The sequence below is a fragment of the Citrus clementina genome, unplaced genomic scaffold, assembly GCF_000493195.1.
Source record: "Citrus clementina cultivar Clemenules unplaced genomic scaffold, Citrus_clementina_v1.0 scaffold_1, whole genome shotgun sequence".
NCBI lineage: Eukaryota > Viridiplantae > Streptophyta > Magnoliopsida > Sapindales > Rutaceae > Citrus > Citrus x clementina.
The window spans coordinates 25,354,304-25,375,870 of NW_006263303.1; the positions used below are offsets into that span (position 1 = coordinate 25,354,304).

At 34.1% G+C, this 21,567-nt stretch overlaps 3 protein-coding genes across 3 annotated transcripts; 1 reads left to right on the forward strand and 2 right to left on the reverse strand.

The window, feature by feature from the left end:
• Nucleotides 1-308: 308 nt before the first annotated feature.
• On the reverse strand, nucleotides 309-4,528 carry LOC18055306 (cytokinin dehydrogenase 7). The gene is made up of 4 exons (XM_006452937.2): nucleotides 3,746-4,528; nucleotides 3,302-3,580; nucleotides 2,207-2,469; nucleotides 309-887 (listed from the first exon to the last, which is right to left on the reverse strand). Exons 1-4 carry the CDS (start codon nucleotides 4,448-4,450, stop codon nucleotides 569-571), a joined length of 1,566 nt encoding a protein of 521 aa, XP_006453000.1. The 5' UTR covers nucleotides 4,451-4,528; the 3' UTR covers nucleotides 309-568.
• A 9,825-nt stretch (nucleotides 4,529-14,353) lies between these two features.
• Nucleotides 14,354-16,605, reverse strand: LOC18055307 (floral homeotic protein PMADS 1). The gene is made up of 7 exons (XM_006452939.2): nucleotides 16,192-16,605; nucleotides 15,993-16,059; nucleotides 15,802-15,863; nucleotides 15,599-15,698; nucleotides 14,989-15,030; nucleotides 14,863-14,907; nucleotides 14,354-14,760 (listed from the first exon to the last, which is right to left on the reverse strand). The coding sequence occupies exons 1-7, from the start codon at nucleotides 16,377-16,379 to the stop codon at nucleotides 14,629-14,631; spliced, it is 636 nt and encodes a 211-aa protein (XP_006453002.1). The 5' UTR covers nucleotides 16,380-16,605; the 3' UTR covers nucleotides 14,354-14,628.
• A 1,886-nt stretch (nucleotides 16,606-18,491) lies between these two features.
• LOC112095768 (protein FAR1-RELATED SEQUENCE 5-like) lies at nucleotides 18,492-19,979 on the forward strand. Its single transcript, XM_024177909.1, has 2 exons — nucleotides 18,492-18,840; nucleotides 19,147-19,979. Exons 1-2 carry the CDS (start codon nucleotides 18,492-18,494, stop codon nucleotides 19,977-19,979), a joined length of 1,182 nt encoding a protein of 393 aa, XP_024033677.1.
• The last annotated feature ends 1,588 nt before the right edge of the window (nucleotides 19,980-21,567 follow it).

A 21,567-nucleotide genomic window follows, 5' to 3' on the forward strand; every position in this document is an offset into this window, starting at 1 on the left:
CTAACTCCAAAACCCTAATTGTCCAAAAAGATTTGACTCTATATGCAGCAACTTTAATTTGAAGTCAAATAAATCTCGAACTGAGACGTCAATCGAGCACTATATATGTATAAGATCATCTTAGATAAGACATCAATTGAGCGGTCGAAATTGATTGGCTTATGGGCACCAGTTTTGCTAGATAGCATGATAAAGACAAGCATGATTAAATTAAGCAATACTGACACTGATGTAAAAGATTTGTATAGATAAGCTAAGGAGCATGATAGTTAGGTTGCTACAGTCATCATATCATATGTGACCATACATTAATCATGGTCAAATCATTGATCATTTCAGGTAATCTTTTCAACTTAGAATCATGCACATAAAAAGGATAAAAAAGTTTTGGCTGAAAAGATGTGCCTTTACATTGCCCCAATTATATTCAGCTGATAACTGGAATGAGCACATGGCCGAGCTGCAATTAAACCCCAACAACAGTATAATAGATGCCAAGAAAAATTACATTTGATCATCATTCTTAGCAGCATAAGGAACAATATTACACTTTTTTTTTTTTGTACACTTAGGGTTCATTACTAATCCTTGAAAATATTTTCTGTCCGGGGGCAAGAATGTGTTTTGGATCAAAAGCCTTCTTGCTGTCTCGAAATCTCGTCCATCGATCTCCAAAATGACATTTCCATTCCTCTTCTGATTTGTAGTGAGGGAAGAACAGCTTGAAATCGAATCCCCTGTCTTTACAGTACTGAACGATCCCTCGGTTTTGGTCAACTAATTTCTTAATTGAAGCGCCGTCCTCGTGTGGAGGAGGGAATCGGAGCAAGGCCACGAGGTAAAAGATTTCCTCCTCCGGTACCATCACCGAAGTACGATCATCCCACCTAATTACATAGCAAGAGAACAATTAATTAATTAATTAATTACATCGATGCGCATAAAAAGAAAGGCAGAATATTCCATATAGACCATTACAAATATTATTGAAGCATCAACCAAGACAGACTTTTGACTACATCTAAGTCTAACTACTCATTTTGTGAGGTATTTTCAAGTGGAATTTAAAAAAAAAAAAAGGAATTAAAATTTAATTGCTCAAATCTATCTGTTTTCCCATCAAATTTCTAAATGCGACGACTCTTATTGACCAGTTTTTTGCAACGGAAGTACATATTCCACATTTATGTGCACACAGCCCAACAACACCGTGCCCACCAAAAGGACAAATTCGTCCATGAGGAAAAATCGTTGCTGGAGCCCAGACAAATTATGGTGGCATTATAGCTTGGTTGGCGAATAAATATCCTTGTCGTTTCCAAAATGACAGACTGACCATGAAAGTTACCTCACCCAAAATCTCATTTTCCACAAAAAGGAAAAATCCAAATGACGTAATTGCCCTCTTCACCACTTTCAAAAACAGATACGGCTATCTTAATTCCCAAAATACCCCTCCATTCGCAATCCATATCAGAAGCCTGTTTCTTCTTCACTTATATAAGTACACAGTTAGGTCCATTTAAATATTTATCAGGAAAAAAGAAAAAAGAAAAAAAAAAGGTCCGTGAAATATAATAATATGGTGAAAAAATGGAAAACAGAAATTATCATCCTGTGGGCCCCACCATATCTTTGTCCCACAAGTACACTCCCCTTTCTACGTTTGCTTATACGCTAAACACAGCCACAGCCCACAGCTGCACCATACACCTAACATGACGTAAACAGAAACTTATTTATGTACTGAGGGTCTTTTTAATTCTGTACAGCAAGCTGCAGGTTATAGTTGGTGCTACAGCCAGTTATTTAATATGTAGGGCATGGTATGACTATGAGGAGAAAAAAATGAAAACCAAAGATGGCATGTGGGTCCCCTAATCAGGAGTAAACAACATTTGACCTACTTTCAAAATCTTAACCACCGGGATTTTAAATTGCTCAGCTATTTAGTCAGCATTATTAGATTGAAAGGGTCAGGTGATTCAATAATTTTTACATCTGGGCCAAGCGTATGCGGGTCCAATGGGACCCACAGGCCTAATACGTGTCGAGATAGTAGGCACTTGGTCCAAAACCTCGGTCCATCAATGTAATTTAATCACACGTGACAGAAATGCCGAGAACGACAACAGCAAGAAGCAAGCCAATTAAGACGACGGGGGCCACTTAATGCATGTAAGACGGGCTTAGGAGGTGTACTTACTTGCTTCGCAGCAGAGGGTACACAAGCATGGGGCCATTGATCCCATCCTTCAAGATCTCGTTGAACACCGCACGATTAAATTCTGCGAGGTTTGATTTTGATACGAACATGTTTAACCAAGGGTGAGGAGAGTCCCACATCCCGTTGGCCCTTGCATGTTCCTCAACTAGCTTTACACGCAATAAAAAGTCCACGTAGCTCACGTCCACTGGGAAGTTCAGTTTGCTGACAAATCCTAGCCGTTCAAGTAATCTGTCCACAACCTACACAAAGAACAAAGTAAAAGTATCACCAAAATTAGGGGCAGTTCAGGTCATTTAGAAATGTAAGAATTAAGATAACACTGTTCAATTGATTTACAGATTCCATTCCAGACAGTAAAGGGCTTATTGGACATTTGATCGAGGTGTGGACCGTATCTCATCAGCAAAATCTCAATGATCAGCACCCCGACACCTATAGATGTAGCATTACTATATTAACCTTGACGCGAACCTTATATCCCAAAAGTGACCCCCGTAGAAACGTACGTTTTAGAAAAATACAGTGGCCCCCACAATGTCATTATCGTAATTGTATGGAGAAGGATAGGCGTTTTCCATATCTTTTCTTTGTCAGAAAATCCAATGGAAGATATACATTATACTGTATGGTCAGTTTCAAGTCACGAACTATATAAGTCCCTCTCTTAAAATTTATTTTAAATTTATTTGGTGATATGAATAATGGTGGACCAGAATAAGCCGTCGTCCCTCGCTTAGCGTAGGACACATGTCCCTGAAATCTGAGTCTTTTGACTTTATCACTGTCCGCCGGGACAATTCGTTGCGGGACCCATGAGCTAAATCCATGGTCAACATCTTCAAAGGAGACGCACTTAGCATCCACCTAGGTGAAAAATCAGTGATCATTGGACACAACATGGCCCACCGCCACTCAAATTCTTCCGGACGCCCGCTGTGTGTGTGCGCGTGTGTAGAATTGGTTGTGAATATTTGATCGAGGAAATAAACGAAGATAAAGCATAAGTTTCTTTTTAATGCAATGAGATGCGATGCAGGAGATTGTTCCTAGGAGTTGGTAAATTTTAGTTACCGCATCAACAGCTGAGCGAGGGTCACTGTTGTTGTAATGAAGTGCCACTTCAAGGCAGTATAGTACTGAGCCGGCGGTTTGAGGTAAGTGAGCAGGGTCGAAAACTTGAGCCGGGTCCAGGGGTACCGAAGGCCAGCCATTGACCGTGTCATCACTGTTCACGAACACGAAACCTTCCACGTAATCGAACGACTCACGCTCCTCCTTCAGACTCACCAGCAACTCAGCATCCCGAGTGAACTCGTCAAACTCGGCATAAACTAGCCTTATCCATCTCACCTAATTACAATAGCAATATATTATATATAAAGAACCCCTAAAGAACCAAATTACGTAGCGTAAACGTGTCGTTCATGCACTAAAATTCTGGTAAACAAGCATCAGACAAGTTAATGAGAAATCTAAAGAACTAATAATAATAATAATAATAATCAAAATCCTCACCTTGTCCGGTGCTGACTGTAGCAAAACCCTAGCTCTGGTAATGATACCGAACTGGCCAAGGCCGCCAAGCACATTAAAAAACAATTCAGGTTGTCGACTTTCTGAGCAAGTTACCATGTCGCCATTTCCCGTTACGACGTCTAACTGCGCAACGTTTGATATTTGCGGGCCGTAGCGGAAGGCCTGGCCACTAACTCCGGCGTTAGATAACGTTCCGCCCACCGTTAAACGCAGGTAATCCGTCCACGATCTTGGAGCCAGACCGAAGTCCTCAACGCATCGTTTTAGCACATCTTCCCATAATGCCCCTCCGGAGACATCCAGATAGGTGGAGCCCTTAACCTTTACTATCTCGAAGTGGCTGTCTCCAGTGGACCCCATATCTATGACGAGACCTCGGTCAGCCATCGCCTGGCCGTTAATCGAGTGGCCGTTGCCTCTCGCCGCCACCGTCAGATTCGATTGCAGATGCGCAGCTTTGATTACGACCGCCACGTCATCGGCGCCAGATGGTCTGATTACAGCCAGAGGCTTGTATGAATACATTCCGCCGAAATCTTTGTCAGCTGAGCCGTTAGTGGCCCCGACTCCGAAGTCGATGCTGCCTTTGAGCCCAAGACTCTTGCATATGGTCGAAACGTCGTCGTTTTCGGCTCTCGACTCGACGTCGTTCTCCGGCACAAATCTCCCCAAGCAAGCTATCATCTTCGCCGGTAACCGGTTTTATCGCAAAAGAAGCTTATTTTCTTTTGATCAATAAAAGAAGCTTATTTTCTGTTTGTGGTGTTTGTGTTGGTGACAGTTGGGGACTTGGGGCGTTAAATAGGGGAGTTTGGGGTCATTTTTGTAAAAATAAAAATAAATAAAAAGAATTCATATTACGTAATTAATTAATTGTATAAAATAAAATAAAAAATGGTGACGTGAGCCTAAGTTTCAATAACTCTGTTGACGCTGTGATCCTCACAACATCCTCTGTCTGCCACTCCGGCGTATTTATTATTTGCCGATTTTCAGTTTTCTTTTATAGCCTCTGTGCCTCTATTTAATCCAAAATTGATTTATAAAAGTATTTGACTTGTATTTATTATTATTATTAATGATGTCAAAATTATATAAATAAACAATCCTTCGGCATATTTATTTTCAGGTTACAAATGAATTTGACTTTTATTAATAAATACTTATAATACTAATCATCATAATTACCATAATCATTATTTTAACAAGAATGAATGTCAAATGACTTATTTTTCTAAAAAAAAAAAACCTAATTTACTAATTGATTCATAAAATAACTCCCTCGAAACGTTGGGTATACAATTTTGTTATTATTTTATTCCAATCTTCGATGACTTCAAAATAAATTAATGTTTAAGTATATTGTTGATGAAGTTATTACCCCTAAAATGAGTTATTGAGAAATGTAATAAAGTTGTCATTTAGTTCATTTTAAGAGAATATTTATTAAAATTGTGTGTAAAGCATCAATATTAAAATGTGAGTCGTAAATGAGTGTTGTCTAGAGCTCTATCAACATATATTGCAGATTGCCAACACAACACTTTCTCCTCTTCATATGAAAAATTGAGGCAAATATTTAATTATGAATTATTTATACGACTAGTTTTGAGAGAAAGGTGTGTGAATGGCCGCAGCAAATTTTTATTTGGTGCCATTACCAAAAGTTTTGCTTTGCACGCAGCAAAGCAAAATGGCCGCTCACGTGACATTTTACCTTCCGTTTGGTTGACCATCCTCAATTTTATTCTTTTTTTTTTTTCTTCCTTTTAACTTACTTCCAACCTTAAATCCCTTATAATATCTTAAGTAAGGAAGAAGGTATTTAAAGATAAGACGAGCATATATTCACAAACAATGAACTAAAATATATTAATTGATTCATGTAGATCTAACGAAGCCTCTATTGCAAAACTTGAGTTCTTTTTAATTTTCTTATGTAGTGGGTTTCAAGTCACAATTCATGTGAAATGAAAGCTCTAAATATTTAAAAAAACATAGAAGAAAGTTTGATAAATACCAATAATTGTCAAATAAAATTAACTTTATAGTTATCAAAAATAATTAATTGTCCGCCAAAGCCAAGCTATAGGTGTTTGCCTTAGCATCTTTGCAACTTTCGCTCTGCCCGACTTCCCCCATCCAAAAGTTAAAAATAATAATAATAATAATTAAAATGGTGTCTAATAACAGCTTAAGATTTTAATGGTTGAATTAACTAGCAACTAATAAGTATTTTTATTTAAGAGAGCTTAAGGAATTTTAAGGCAACATGCTCACCAACTTATCATATGACAAAATTATTAATAATTAAAAAAAGCTTAAGGAATCTTAATTCTAATTGTAAATTAATTGACTAGATAAATTTTTTGCTGACTTTAATATTAATTTTGATTGGAATGATCACCGTTGACAATGTGACCACGATTTGAATACCCCGGCCGTCCGGATGATTAAAACAAATTAAAAGTCACAACCCTATTCCCTAAATAATATTAAAATAATACTATTAGTTTAATTTTAAAAGTGTAGTTTGTGTATTTTCTAGAAATTCTAATCAGTTTAAAAAAAATAATAATTGTTATCATTTCGTGATTTTATATTTGTTTGTATATGCTGCGACTCCACTAGGAAATAATTTCTGAGACGGACAAAAGAAGTATAGGACAATAAAGAAATTGGACAGAAGAGGTCCATATCCCCTATAGTTGTTGAGCTGCTTGGGATGTTCTAAATACTTGATTTTTATATACCTGATTAATTTAATACAAGACTTGTTATAAGTCAACATCCATAAATACTCAGAAATAGTTTCAAGTCAACACATTTTAAATGATTTCCAAAGCTTCTTCAACACCTGAACTAGCATAGATGTATAGAGCTACACAAGAAAGATAGAAAACAATTAAATATATAAATAAATGTGAGATTCATAGAATTGAGATTCATAGATGTTGGCCAATTATTATTATTATTATTATTTAATTTTATTGTAATAGTTTGATGTGATTATGTGGTTGAATTAAAGGTTATTAAAATATAATATTAACAACTAAGTAAGTGGCTTTGTGGGAATTGAGAAGTACTTCTAACTTCCCTCTAACATCCTTAAATGACACTTTATTAAAGTAAGATGCATATTAAAATATAAAAAATATGTATGTATTTTAATACATTAAAAACTGTGTATTTTTTCTTTATATCTATTAATGTATCGAAATCTATTTTTTTATCTATTAGTGGCATCGAACTTTGTTAAAATGAGGATGTCATTAAAATACTAAAAAAATATATATTTCAATACATTGAAAACAATATTTTTTTGTCATTAATGTATTAAAGTCTATTTTTTTTGAGAATTTATAAAAATGTTTTAAGCCTCTTAAATTCCACGATTTATGCATTTTTCAAACTTTCTATATATTTCTATTGATTTTCTTATTATGATGATGTATATTTCTAATATGGGTGAATCGCATTTGCATTTTCTCAAGAAAGGACGCAGTTTGTCTATTTCTAACAAATGGATAGCTTGCTTACGGCCTTTTGAATGACTGAAATATCCTTTGTATTATTAATAATCAAAGTCAATTTTTAATACTGGAAATTTGGATGTTTCAATTAAAATTACTCAATACGAATAAGGGATATGTTCCATACAACTTGAGCAATTATGTTCTTATTCGTGAGAACATAAAACCTCAAGCACCTGAACATTATATTACCCGTAATACTTTTCAACATGAACATCGGCGGTTTGCCGGCTACATTTGGCTCGAGTGATGGTGGGGTAGACCAGTGGTCCATAGAGAGATTTTATACTGGGGTTGGGTCTGATTTCATAGAGATCCCAACGTTTTGTTGAATTTCAAAAGATTAATAAGTTTTTTCCTGAAACATCATCGATAGACTGTTTATGAAAATTTTACCCATCAATGATCCATCAATAATTGTTTTGTCAAAAATTAGGCCCTTTTGGTGTTTGTACAAGACGTTTCATTTTTATTTCAATATTTTGAAGCTAACCAAAATTGTTGTGGACTCTAACATCTCGCCATTTTTATCCAAAACCCAAGATGGTATGTCATGATGATCTGGAATCATCAGAAATTTTCTGACCCTTATGAGAATGTTTAATTCACTACCATGGCAATCTGCTGACATAGAAACAAGCAAGTTGTATATTCTATTGTATGGGTACTACTGGATTTAAAAAAAAAAAAAAAAAAGAGATATGAGAATCCGAGGCATGTATCATACCTTAAAAGCACAAAATAGATATATCAAATAAATGCCAAAGATATGGATAACTTTTGCAGCTATACGCAAAGAAAATAAAATTAAAATAGGAAAAGAGAAATGGCGATCTAAACTATAGGAAAGAGAGTTGTTTTTTTTTTTTTTTTAATTTGTTTGGTAGCTTTTTTTCTTATAAAAGGAGTTGTTTACACCCTAATCGATAGTTTACGTGTTATTTAATTAAGCAAAGATTAATCTACTTGTCATTTTTCTTCTTTATAGGTTGCCTTTGCTTTCTTTTTATTCTTTTAGGGTAAAGTTGTAGGTTACCTTATTTGTAATCTCATTTATTTTTATATTGTATTGAAGAGTACTTCCGTCATAAGAAAGATTGGCTAATTCAGTTAGGATTAATTTGAATTTTGGGATTAAGTAAGGATGTAGAGGAAGTACTTATCCAGAAAATATTGTCATTTGGCTGTTTTATCAAAATATGTGCTTCGATTTAATTTGACCTTGGTTGGAGACGGGACCGCGGAGCAAATTAGAAATAGGGTTTCTTCTAGATGTAAATAATTAAGAGTAGTGGTAATGATTTTTGGATTGTTTGTATCACAACAAGCACTTGGCTGCTGGGAATCACTTCTTGTAAAACAACTTGTATTTTATTTCTTTTCAGGTGAAAAATAATATTAAATCGAAGTGTTTTCTGACTGCCTATGAACACTTTTGACGCTACAAAAGGGTTGTACTTTTACTCTTTAATTAGGAGAATGTAATAATCTAAACAGGTAAAAAGGGTCATTAATTGAACTCTTATGTTCCTTTCACACGCATTATAAAATTCAAATGCAATCTCAGGTGTTGATTCGAAACTGGTCTCTGCTAGCTGCTTGCGTGATTTGTTTTGCTTAATTATAAATCTTTGTTGTAGATTTGCAATTGATTTTGTGATTGAAAAATCAAAATGTCACCTGCATTCCAACAAACGCCACCATTTTTACTGTACTTCTCTCACACTCCAATTGAATCAATTTTTACTTCTAATGCTTTGATTGAGACTTGTTCAAAGGCGGCACTTTTTTTATTTTTCTTTTTAAACTCTATCTGATGCCGCAGTTTTCCACTCTTGATGTAGACTTGCAATATGTTGTTTTCCTGTTAGACTCCTCATAAATGATAACCCTAGATTTTGCTTATTTTGATGATCATGGTCATTAAATTAAAATTTCTTTTCTTGGATGTGCTTATTTGAATGGGAGATCGAAGTTGTTCTTATCACCTTGGATGCTTACTTATTCTCTCTTTCTTCTAATAGTTTTTATTATCATTGCACACGATAATATATCGATCAGTTTTTGGGTCGTCCAAGCAATAGATAGTACAATAGTTTTATAGATATTGTGTCGTATGAAATCTGATTTTCTCTTACAAGATGATGCAACAAGAATCAAGTTGAAAATGAGATGATTACGAGCCTATTCCAAGTTCTGTTGTATCAAGAGAATAATTACAGTGCAACATTGTTCAGTACGTAGAGCGCTTTCGTCTCTAAGATTTTATTAATTTCCCCAACTCGTAGTATATCATGAATACATAATATTGTAAAATTAATGTAAGTCTTATTAGTGACGGATTTTAGAGGTATAACAGGAAACGTTTAGGGTTTCAACGAATATTGAGGGTGGCGGGAGGTGTTGTATCGGTCAGTGCTGCATTTAAATCATCAATAAACTTTACATATGGATTAATTTTGAGAATTTTTAAATTAGTAACCTTTGATCATATTTGCTTTTGGTAGATTTCCTAGGATCTTGATTTTGTTTGTCTTTGTCAAGATATGCAATTATATTTATGAAGTTTAAATACAAGTTAGGCATCAAAGCTGATCGTATATTGAATTCAATAGCCGTGTTAAATAATAATGAAGAGAGATGAGAATCTAGTTTTGTGCTTAATTTTCTTGGGTAGAACAAATGCATAAAGTCAAGAAGCAAAAACATAATTTTGCTTTCATAAGCAAAAAGACTGGCTCCGTGATTGATGATGCGAACGATAGTTTGTTTTCTTATTATCTATTGACATGACCTCTTGGCGGTAAGGCGCCAAAACTTGTTAAATTGCCTATCTACAAATTATTGATAATTGATTTTGATCCCGTTTGAGATTTTGTAAAACTGAAATCTTAGTTTCATAATCTTGGACGTGGAGCCATTAATGGTGTTGATTAATCTTTAGACTTTTTACGATATTTTTGATACGTTATCGAGGTGGTTGATCGGATACTTGACTAATTGAGCCAAAGTTTGAGAGTGATATTTGGGTCAGTTTCAGGGTATGAATCACACCATTTGGGCAAAAAATTCTTCATTGATTCAGTAGTAGGTCATTTTCCTACAAGAAAATTGCGCAAGCGTGATGCCTCATCTCATTGCATGCGCACCATTATCTGTCCTCAGGATCAATGATTTGCTTCTGTAACATGTGATTTAGACTCTATTTAGTATTACTTGTTTCATATTTTCGTGATTTTAAAGTGTTTAATTAGTAAACAATTACAATTAGTTTTCTCGTTCTAATTGTATTTGTCTTAATTAGTTTTCTTATAAAATATTAGTTCTTATTTCCGATTTACTTAGATTAAGGTTTTGCGTTATTTGAGTATGATATTCCAATTAGTCTATAATTGAATGTCTATAACTATAAAAAAAGATGATAATCTTAACAGTTTATTAAATTCTCTTTCAAATCTTTTATTTTCACTATGGAATAAATTATTTTGGATACTCGTGTTTCAAAGTAATTTAGATTACAATGATATATACTATCAACTTTTATTTCATAACTGAGAGAGCCTTACATTTTTATTATTTTTTTTTAATTTGGCATCCCAAAAGAAACCACGCTGTTTTACAGAGGCAAAGATCATAATTACCAAAGATATTATTCGCCAAGAATTCCTAGATTTAGATTCTCTTTATGAGGGGGCGGTTCTCGATTTTGTAATTAAAAGTGCTGGCTGCTGGCTGCCGACTGCTGACTCAGTTTAATTTTTGGGCACACAAGGGGTTCATCCTCATGCTGCTGATATACGAGATGATCGTATAAGTTGTAACATTAAACCAATCGCAGCCACAACTAATCAAATTAAATTTGCTTTCTGGGTTCAAAATGGTAAAAAAGAAAAAAAGAGGAAATGAGAAGTGGGTTTGTCTGACTTTACGTCACCACGGAGCCACATTGTGCCGGCTCTTCAATTTAAGTATTTCATATCTTACCAGAAATTCCCTTTTTTTTTTTTTTTTTCCTTTTGAGGGCAAATCATAAGCCTGTTTCATTTAAATTAACGAATATTGCTATTTGTTGTTTCGCTCATTGTCAAATATAATTGTATATGATATGATAGATTCTGACCATAATAACTCAATAGCATATACTTTCACATCATGTAAAATTCGATTTGGTTCTCAACTCTTTCACAAAATTCCTGGTATCACATACCAAATTATTGGATTAACTCCATTTATTTATCATAAATAAAGATGATATTCGAAAAGATGTATTGTTCTAGGAGCTGCTTTCTACTCCAACTTTAGGCAACATTTCATGTTCTTAGTATCTCAAAGCATATATATATATATATATATATATATATATATATATATATATATATATATGTGTGTGTGGGTAATGGATAAAAAGCAGAAGCGCTTTGATTTTGTTAATATTCTTAATAGTAAAAAAAATTGGTTTGATTTGGACGTTTTCATAGAACCATTTAAATGAGGACCATAAGCAATCAGTCAAGTACAGCGACTACCGTATATGGATCTGACACAACATTTTGTTCCTTATAGTGGCTATAAGGTTCCCAATGATCTTGATGAAGAAAATGTTACACCAATATCATGATTTAGATTTTGAATATTATCAATTGTAATTATTCATTCTTTGAAACAACATTGTAAGACCCATGCTTCTTTCACTGGATGTTCTGCTTTATTCTCTGTACTTTAAAAAGCAAGCATATTCGATTTTAAATATAAGGCTATCCTTTTTTCTGCCTGCAGCCTGCGTAGGGACTACATTTCTCACGTGCAAAGAAAGATTTGCACCATGTCAAAAAATGGAAAAAAGGGGGGGCCTGTTATGCTTGATATGTATATTTAATCATTTAATCTTGTAATTGAATGACGACATATGCAAATTCTTTTTTTTTTTTTAAGATTATCTGAATTTTGAAAGCACAATAAGTTGCAGAATGCTTTTTTAAATAATAAAAAAAATGCTTTATCCAAATGAAACAAATTGGGGGGAAGAGAGAGAGACTTTACCCACTTTACTCAATACTCAATGGCTAGTATTGAGCAACTCGGCCTTTTGCCAATTGGTGAGCTATTGCCTTCCCCATATTATAATATGTGGACTCAATTCTTCTCTCAATTAAAGAATAATTGAGTAGAGATAATATTTTCCCTTATAATAATATGTGAATAAAATATATATTTTTCGAATATTAGTAAGGGTAAAAAATATAAACAGTGTTTCATAAGATTTAATGTAAACTAGTTCCAAATAGTTGTCCGATTGTAAATACCAATAATTGTTTGATTTGAATATTAGTGGCAGTAGAAAATCGATGCAGTATTGCATAAGATTTAATATAAACTAGTCCCCAATAGTTATCTAATATAAATGTTAGTAAGGGTAGAAAACCTAGGCAATGTTTTATTAGATTTAATGTAGATTAGTTCCACTAATTGTCTAATTGTAAATATCAGTTGTTGTCTAATTCGAATATTAGTGAGGATAAAAAATTTAGATAATGCTTTATAATATTTAATGTAAACTAGTTTAAATAGTTATTTGATTGAAAACATAAGTAGTTATATGATGTAATATCAATTGTCACTATTAATAGTTGTCTAAGGTAATATCAGTATTAAAAAAAAAAGGCCAGTATTGGATTTGTCTAACGTCGACCGTGGATCAGAAGTTAGGTACTTCAATTTTAAACAGGTCGTTAATATGATAAAGGGTGCGTTTGAAATTAAGGTTGGGCAGCTGTAACTTAAAAGGTACAACACTAAAGTGTTTGGTAAACACTAACTGCTGTAACTTGAAAGTTATGTTGATATGAATTTTTAATTGTATAATGGAAAATTTATTTTATCTTTAATAATTTTATCAAAATTATTATTTAAAATTTAAATTTACTATATATTACTAATTTTTATTTTATAGTTACAGTTTTTTTTCCACAGTTACAGCATTTCAATTCCAAACGCACAAAAAATATGAGAAAACCTCAAGAAAATTTGCAAGCTTGATGCTACATATGCTACATCTCATTGCATGCGCAGCAGGCAGCATTATGATTTGTCAAGATAAATGACATTTTCCAGCTCTCATTTTCCTAAAAATTTTAGTACCCACCTGTTTCTATTACAATCCCAAAAGAAACAGTTGCTTTACACTATCGCCGCGGTCCCCAATATGTTTTGAAACTACACATTTTGCTCATGATTACAAAAAGATATTCTACAATGATTATTTTATATTCTCATCGAATAACCATCGATTATTTTTTTGTGCTTTTCTAATTAGGAGAGAATGATCCATTTAGTGGACTCTTATCTTGTAAAAGTTAATTGTCGTCACCACCAAACATGTTGACAACCAGCTAAAACAAATTTTGTACTTCAGGGACTATCAGATTTCTGCTTCCAGGGATTCAAGATAATGATTAAAAGAGAGAGAGAGATAGCAAACAAGTTTTCATTATAGCTGGAAGATCATGAGAAAGGGGTTTGTGCCGGCGTTTTCAATTTCATATCTTACCTGAAGTTCTACTTTTTTGGGGCAAATCACAAGCCAATTTCATTTTGGATAATTCCTTTTAAATTAACAAATGTTTCTACTGGTACAACTTTGTTGTCACATTGTTATTTCACTCCTTTCACTCCTTTTAAAATGTGCATATGCATGTACATGATAGGATGTATAACTCTAGCATATACTTCCACATCATGCAAAATTTGATGTGAATTGGAGAGCACCCATTCTTTAGAGCAAAAGTTTTCAAGTTTGAAACGAATTTAAAAACATACCAAAACGGCTACCGTTAGAGAGCTATTAAATTATGCAAACCAAATAGAAGGTCAGGGATGCTCTCGGTGTATAATTCCTTATCATGGATTTATTCTTGCCACGGCACCACGCACGTGTAGCGAAAGTCCAACTGTAAAGGAATATAAACCAAAAGCACCTCTTTTTTTTTTGGGTATACCAACAAGCCAGATTAGACAGCAAATTGGTTCTATGCAGAGAAAGAGTATACCGATTGACTCAAAGAAAATACACCACATTAAGGATCCTAATAAGTACTGAGTATCCATATTAGCAATTCTGAGTCACCTGATTAACAAAATGCGACTGTAAACAAGATTGAACATCATCCAGCAAACAAATACTGCAGTCATATGATAAAACAAAGTGATTCTTACCATCTTTAAAACACTTCATCAAATTCTCATACTTATAGTGTGTTGGTAACTCAATGTATTGATAATGCTAAGTCATCTCACATGCTACTCAGTCTTCGTCCGCTGGGTACTTTAGGCTTAGTTAGGCTGCAAGCGTAAAGCAAATATGCCAGGACCTTCATTTTGGAATCCAAAATCAGAATCACAATGCTCACCGTTATCAACTAACTCATACTCATAGTGCGGATCCTCCTCTTTAGCATTAATCATCTGAATGAAAACCAAAATTTCATTATTTTCAAAAGTTTTAATCCTCTGTTTAATATCTTCTGTTATCAAGAAAATAGATGAGAGACAGCTAATTTTACTTACAAATCCATCCTGAAGACTTTTGTTCTCTTTTTGCACACCCCTTACCTGAAAATTTCCCACAAATAACAAAATAAAAGAAAGGGAAGAATCATAGGTTTTAAGTATAATATGACAAACAGAACATACCTTTCTCTTGAAAGTATTAATCTGTCTCGCGAGCACCTGATCCTGTTGTTCAATTTTGGATGGGGGGGAAAAGAAATATATATGGCTGTCAGTGAACACGACACTGAAAGAAGTACTGGATGCTCAATCTAAAGCATAATACATAAAACAAAGTGATACATAATAAGGTTATAAACATTCACCAAATGAAAACCATGGTGAAGTTTGAAAAAAATAAAATAAATAAACATTCTCTAAGAGAAGGAAGTCATATCATCCCGGCTTAATTATAAAGCATTGTCAATTTACACTGAATAGATAGAAGTTGGAGAGCTAATCTTTAATTTCACTTCAATTTTGTTTTGTTTAAGAAAACGACACAAAACAGCCTACTTGAATTTGGAAACATTATAGCATAATAACAGTTTCAGAACACACTCTTCCACACTGAACCCTGTGTTCCATTTATACATCACAAAGCAAGATGCTCAAGAATTTTGGGTGCATGCTAATTGATTCAACTGATAAAATTTCTTCTTCAAATAGTACATAAAAGTGATTATAAGAGGTTTGACACGTTTACTATTACGGTTGTACTAGAAGAGGCACAAAGGGTATATGGTTTGATAACCTTGCATTCACGAATAATCTTTAAACCATCAAGGATATCTTGCTCAAGACCAGTCAATTCCTCCAAGGTCAGATCGTTCAAGCTTTCACCCATCCTCTGCCTATTAGAAAAAAAAATAAATCTCAATAGGAATACAACATTAATAAATAAATCTATTAAATAAGCATCATCATGCCTAACTACGTTTCAACACACACAAATACCTAATTTGCTTCTTCAGAATCCTATTCACTTGTTCCACAGCCCCCAGATTCTCTAGCATTTTCTGCACAATCGAACAGTTAATTAAATTTTTTTTTTTTGCTCCCAATTAATAAACTTGTAGGGTTTATATACGAAATGTGATGAAAAGAGAGAGTGCTTGTGTCTGTGGGAAACGAACGATCGAACGAACCTCATAATGAGAGCTCCAAAGATCGACTCTTAAAGTCTTCTGATACAAATCAAGCAATTGCTTTGTTCTGCAAAGATTAAATAATAAACCAAATTAGATAAAAATCAAGCAATTGCTTTGTTCTGCAAAGATTAAATAATAAACCCCATTTGAAAAAAAAAAGAATAAAAAAGGGGTTAGTGGGAAAAAAGAAACATACGTAGTGGAAGGGCTGATGTATTCATGGGCCTTAGCAGTGCTTGAACAGATGAGAATGGAAACCTTGGCATCACAGAGAATGGTGAGTTCACGAGCTTTCTTGAAAAGCCCATTTCGTCTCTTTGAGAATGTCACCTGCCTGTTCGTTGCGTTCTCAATCCTCTTCATCTCCATCTTTCCTCTACCCATTTTCCCCCACTTGCTACTGCACTGTTGTGCCTGTGCTGTATAGGAGAAGCTGAAAGAGTTGGTGATTTTTTACATAAACCCCCTTTAACTTTTGTGTAGTTACACTCTGATAGAGTTAATCCATTTTGACATCAAGAAACTCCCTGCCGACTGCCGAGTGCCGATCTATTCAGAGACCGAGACCATGAGGTGACTGCAAAACTTCTTTTCCAAGCTTTTTAGCTTAGGGGACTGTGTAGTACGGATAATTTGGCGCCATTCACAGAAGCTCGAAATAACCAATTTACCCTTGGACAAAAGTAATATTGACAACGTCCAATCACATAGTAAGGACAAAAACTAAAAACGATTGGAATGTTTCGTAATTCAGACTTGTCTAGTCCGGGTCGATTCACACACCCAATCATGGATAGATGTGAAAATGATGTTTCAAATTGGGGCTAGACACCCAGCAAAACACAACCGATTAACATATGGGCCTTGCGGTGTCATCGAGCGGTTTCTATGTGGACGCCTGGTAGGTGCGATGGGCGGAACGGCCCATCTTAACCCTGAACTCGTGGTGTGGTACAGAGGAGATCCGTTGAAATTGAAGGGGAGGAAATCCTAGTCAAAGCTTCTGGCAAGCGTTAAATTAAACTAAAGCACTGTATATCTTTAACTTGGGTCTTTAAAAGCTTATTTTGAAGATCCATGTGCTTCCCAAAAAAAAAAAAGAGTGATGCTATTTACCCCGAATTTACACCTCGAAATCAACACGCACTGTTTGCTCTGAGTTAATCACATGTCCATTACTTTACTTTATATAAAGGAAAGGAAAAAGTTGGGGAAAGAAAAAGCAAAAGCAAAGCTGTTTCTTCATGTATTTCTTCAGTCAACGTGTGGGCCTAACTAGAAAATTTATTATGTCCAGCTGTGGTCCGCTTATTTTACTTTGCTTTGCTATTTCCTTCCTTCTTTGTTATTTCATTTTTTGCTATTTACTTTGCTTTCAGGAAGATCTGAAAGAGAAAGAGGAGTTCATTGCTTTACAAAGTGAAAAACTCTACATTACAAAACTCGTAAGTATTTATTGTTTCTACATTAATTTATTAAGTTATTTCATTTTAATTTATGAATGTTAGGTTATTTCATTTTAATTTATGAATCTTGAGATATTTTATTTTAATTTGTGAGTTCAACCATGAGTATTTATATTTAAATTTACTTAACCGTGAGCATTTGTATGTAAATTATTGTATTTTATTTGGTTCAGTTTGTTGAGCCGTGATAAGTAATTAATAATTATTAATTTGTTGAATCGTTAATTAAAAATATCTATTTACATTTTTATTTGTTTGTAAACTTAATGAATTAGGGATAAGTAATTAATAATAATTAATTTGCTGAATCGTTAATTAATAATATCTATTTATATTTTTATTTGTTTGTAAACTTAATGAATTAGGGATAAGTAATTAATAAGAATTAATTTGCTGAATCGTTAATTAATAATATCTATTTATATTTTTATTTGTTTGTACACTTAAGGAATTAGGGATAAGTAATTAATAATAATCAATTTTTATTTTTATTTGTTTCTAAACTTAATGAATTTGGTATAATTTATTAAATTTGCAGCAATAATGGACGAGATTGATGAATTGGAGATTGATGAAGTAGAGGAATTTCAAGATTTACAGGAGGCTAATTTTGAAGGAAATAATGAAAATTTGGTGGAAGAGCCTACGATTGGGATGTGTTTTAATAGTCCAGATGAAATGTTTGAATATTACAAAGCTTATGGCCAACAAGAGGGACTTTCCAATGATGCAGAGATCTTGTAAAAAAAAGGATGACGGGAATATGAGATATGTGACATTTAGTTGCTGGTGAAATGGCAAGTCCAAAGGCAAATCCAATCAGGTTTTGCGGATTCAACCTAATCAGAAAATTGGATGCAATACTAAAATTGGAGGACGTTTTGTTAGTGGAAAATGGATAATTGGAAATTTTGTCCTTAAACACAACCATGCTATAAGTCCGAGCAAGAGTAGGTATTATCGATGCAACCGTACCATTAGTCCTTATGTAAAAAAACAACTGAAAATAAATGAAGAAGCAAGAATTAGAATGGCTCAAAGTTTCAAGTCTATTGTCGTTGAGGCTGGTGGCTATGAAAATGTCGCATTCTTAGAAAAAGATGCTAGAAATTATGTTGATAAAGCAAGGCGATTAAGGCTTGGAGAAGGGGATGCGGCTGCAATTCAGAAATATTTTCAGAAAATGCAAGCAGAAAATGATGGATTTTTCTTCAGTCTTGACTTGGATGAGGAGGGTTGGTTAAACAATGTATTTTGGGCAGATCCAAGAAGTAGGGCAGCCTACAAAGACTTTGGAGATGTTGTTACATTTGACACCACGTACCTTACGAATAAATATGACATGCCATTTGCTCCTTTTGTTGGAGTTAATCATCACGGTCAGTCTATTTTGTTAGGATGTGGGTTGATTTTGCATGAGGATACGGAGACGTTTACGTGGTTATTTCACACATGACTATCATGTATGTCCGGCTCTCCTCCCCTTGGAATCATCACAGACCAAGACAGAGCGATGCAAAATGCAATTGAGATTGTTTTTCCAAATACTAGGCATCGATGGTGTTTGTGACATATTTTGAAAAATGTGCCCGAGAAGTTGGGAAGGTATGCAGAATATCATGCCATTAGATTTTCATTGCATGCTGTTGTTTATGATTCACAAACTCCTATTGAATTTGAGGAAGCTTGGCATGACATGTTAGATAAATATGGTATTGTTGATAATCAGTGGTTAAATGGTTTATATGAGGAAATATATCGTTGGGTTTCATGTTTTGTGAAAATAACTTTTTGGGCTGGCATGTCAACCACTCAACGTAGTGAGAGTATGAATGCTTTTTTTTATGGGTATGTTAACTCAAAAACAACTTTGAAGCAATTTGTGGAGAAATACGAGAAAGCAATGGAAAGTAAAATTGAAAAAGAGTGGCAAGCAGATGCTAGGTGCTTCAGCCAACGGATGCCATGTCGTACCAATTTCGCAATGGAAAAACAAGTTGAGGAAGTATACACAATTTCCAAGTTTCAAGAATTTCAACAGCAGCTAATGAATAAGATGTACTGTGAGGTTTTCAGTTGTGGGGGATCAGAATATGAAGTCGTCGAAAATAATGGAAAGAGTAAAGAAAAGACTTTTCAAGTTATTTTTGAAATGGACGATGGTGAAATTCGTTGTGCGTGTGCAATGTTTGAATGTAGAGGGATTGTTTGCGGACACGCCATTGCAGTGATGATACGTACCCTTGTAACATTTCTTCCTGAGAAGTATATTATACGGAGATGGAGGAAAGATGTGCGGAGATGCTACAGTCGAGTGAAAGTCGGTTATGATGTGAGAAGCTCGAGCATTGAACACCAGCGATATAAAGAAGAGTGTGCTGCTTTTTATGATGTTGCTGATGTTGCTTCAAAACATGAAGATGTAACTGTTGTTGGTGGGTCGGGAAGTTGTACGGAAATCATACAGGATCCAGTAGTATCTTGTCGTAAAGGTCGGCCACATTCTCAAAGAAAGTAAAAGCAATTTAAAAAGCCAAAACATAGGTCGAACAATACTTCATTGAGTACAACTGCAGAGGTAATTCTATTGCATTCATTTTTAATTAATTCAATACAAATTAATTTTATATAAATTGAATAAAATTTAAATGTTTCTTGCTTACTTTCGTAGCACTTGGAGGCACACGATTCATCTTCTCAGGCGGCTACTGCAATCCCAACACAATCAGGCAATATGGCTATGGTAAATTTTTTTTTTATATACATGTTGTTAGTGTTGTTTTATTGTCATTTGTTTATTAATTTAATGAACATTTTTTTTAACAGCCACTCCCACAACATGTTTTTCCCCCCCCTTACTATCAGCCTTGGATAAATTATAGAGGAGTTCCTCATGTAAACTTCCAACAATTTCTACAACAAGATTTCGAGGATGCCAATCGGACGGAATTTTCAGCAAATGATCCCAACACATGATTAAAACTAGCTTGTGTTTTGATCTATTATTTTGCCCCACAGAAGGCTGAAATTTTAATTGGTGCCAAAACTAAGGACGGCTGTATGATTTTGACTCTATTTAGTTGTGCTGGACAAAGACTCATTTATTCTATAGCATTTTAAATTGACCATTTTTCTTCTTTTGCTCTATTTCAGAATCAGTTGAAAAGACCATGAAAGCATGAATAAATGAAGCCAAAATGTGATTTTTTTTTTGCTTTCTTGAATATCACGATTTCACGTATGAAGATTTTGCCATGCAAGAACGTTGTGTTCAAATTCCGCATGTACATTATGTCAATAAATTTCTTAGCTAGTTCCAAAATAAACAAGTGAAAACACGAAGGAAATTTCTTAGAAATTCACAAAACTAGAAATCGCCATAGGATAAAGAAACAATTGACATCAACTAATCAATTAATCAATTGCAAATTAATACATAGTACAAAATAATACAACTTAAAAATAACACTTGAATAGATAACATATCACAACAATTACAAGTATTTTAATGTAATCATATTTTGGTGTATGTCTCCTTCGAAGTTCGTTATCATACAATAATTGGAATTTAACGGACAAACACTCAATCTCTAATGCTAACTTTCTAACCTCCTCCACTAACAAATCAATTTTCTCTTCGCTTGGTTTACGATCTTCAGCCCATTGAAAATTATTACATCTTTTACAAAGCCAAAATTTACGATTTGGATTCTTTGTTGTACGTGACGTTAATAACTCCATGTAATTACCGCATCCGTTACATAGCTGCTGTGAGTTTCGAATTTCACTTGTGCTAGTTGACATTGTGGTTAATTGATTTCCGAAACTACGAAACAGAAAAAAAAATCGAAAATAAAACAAAACATACAACAATTACAGCACCAGTTACACACAAATAAAACAGAAATTAAATTCCCAGGGTGTCAAAGTGTCCAATTCCCAGGGTTGGAGGAAAATAAAATAGAAACATGAGAAAAGCTCTCTCGAGATTGGTTGCTCATGTTGCTAAACAAGCATGGTATCTGTTGCCCATAATGATTCATGTACTGAAGCAATATTCGTCCATTCAAATATAACTACATCAAGTTCCTACAATAATAATAAAC

Coding starts and splice junctions, on each gene's coding strand:
- LOC18055306 (XM_006452937.2), bottom strand. CDS start 4,450: ATGATAGCTTGCTTGGGGAGATTTGTGCCGGAGAACGACGTCGAGTCG. Junction 3,581..3,745: donor TACAGTCAGCACCGGACAAG/GTGAGGATTTTG, acceptor TATTGTAATTAG/GTGAGATGGATAAGGCTAGT. Junction 2,470..3,301: donor CTCGCTCAGCTGTTGATGCG/GTAACTAAAATT, acceptor TTCTTTGTGTAG/GTTGTGGACAGATTACTTGA.
- LOC18055307 (XM_006452939.2), bottom strand. CDS start 16,379: ATGGGTAGAGGAAAGATGGAGATGAAGAGGATTGAGAACGCAACGAAC. Junction 15,864..15,992: donor TTTGGAGCTCTCATTATGAG/GTTCGTTCGATC, acceptor TCGATTGTGCAG/AAAATGCTAGAGAATCTGGG. Junction 14,908..14,988: donor TTAATACTTTCAAGAGAAAG/GTATGTTCTGTT, acceptor GGAAATTTTCAG/GTAAGGGGTGTGCAAAAAGA.
- LOC112095768 (XM_024177909.1), top strand. CDS start 18,492: ATGGCTCAAAGTTTCAAGTCTATTGTCGTTGAGGCTGGTGGCTATGAA. Junction 18,841..19,146: donor TGTTGGAGTTAATCATCACG/GTCAGTCTATTT, acceptor AATTTGAGGAAG/CTTGGCATGACATGTTAGAT.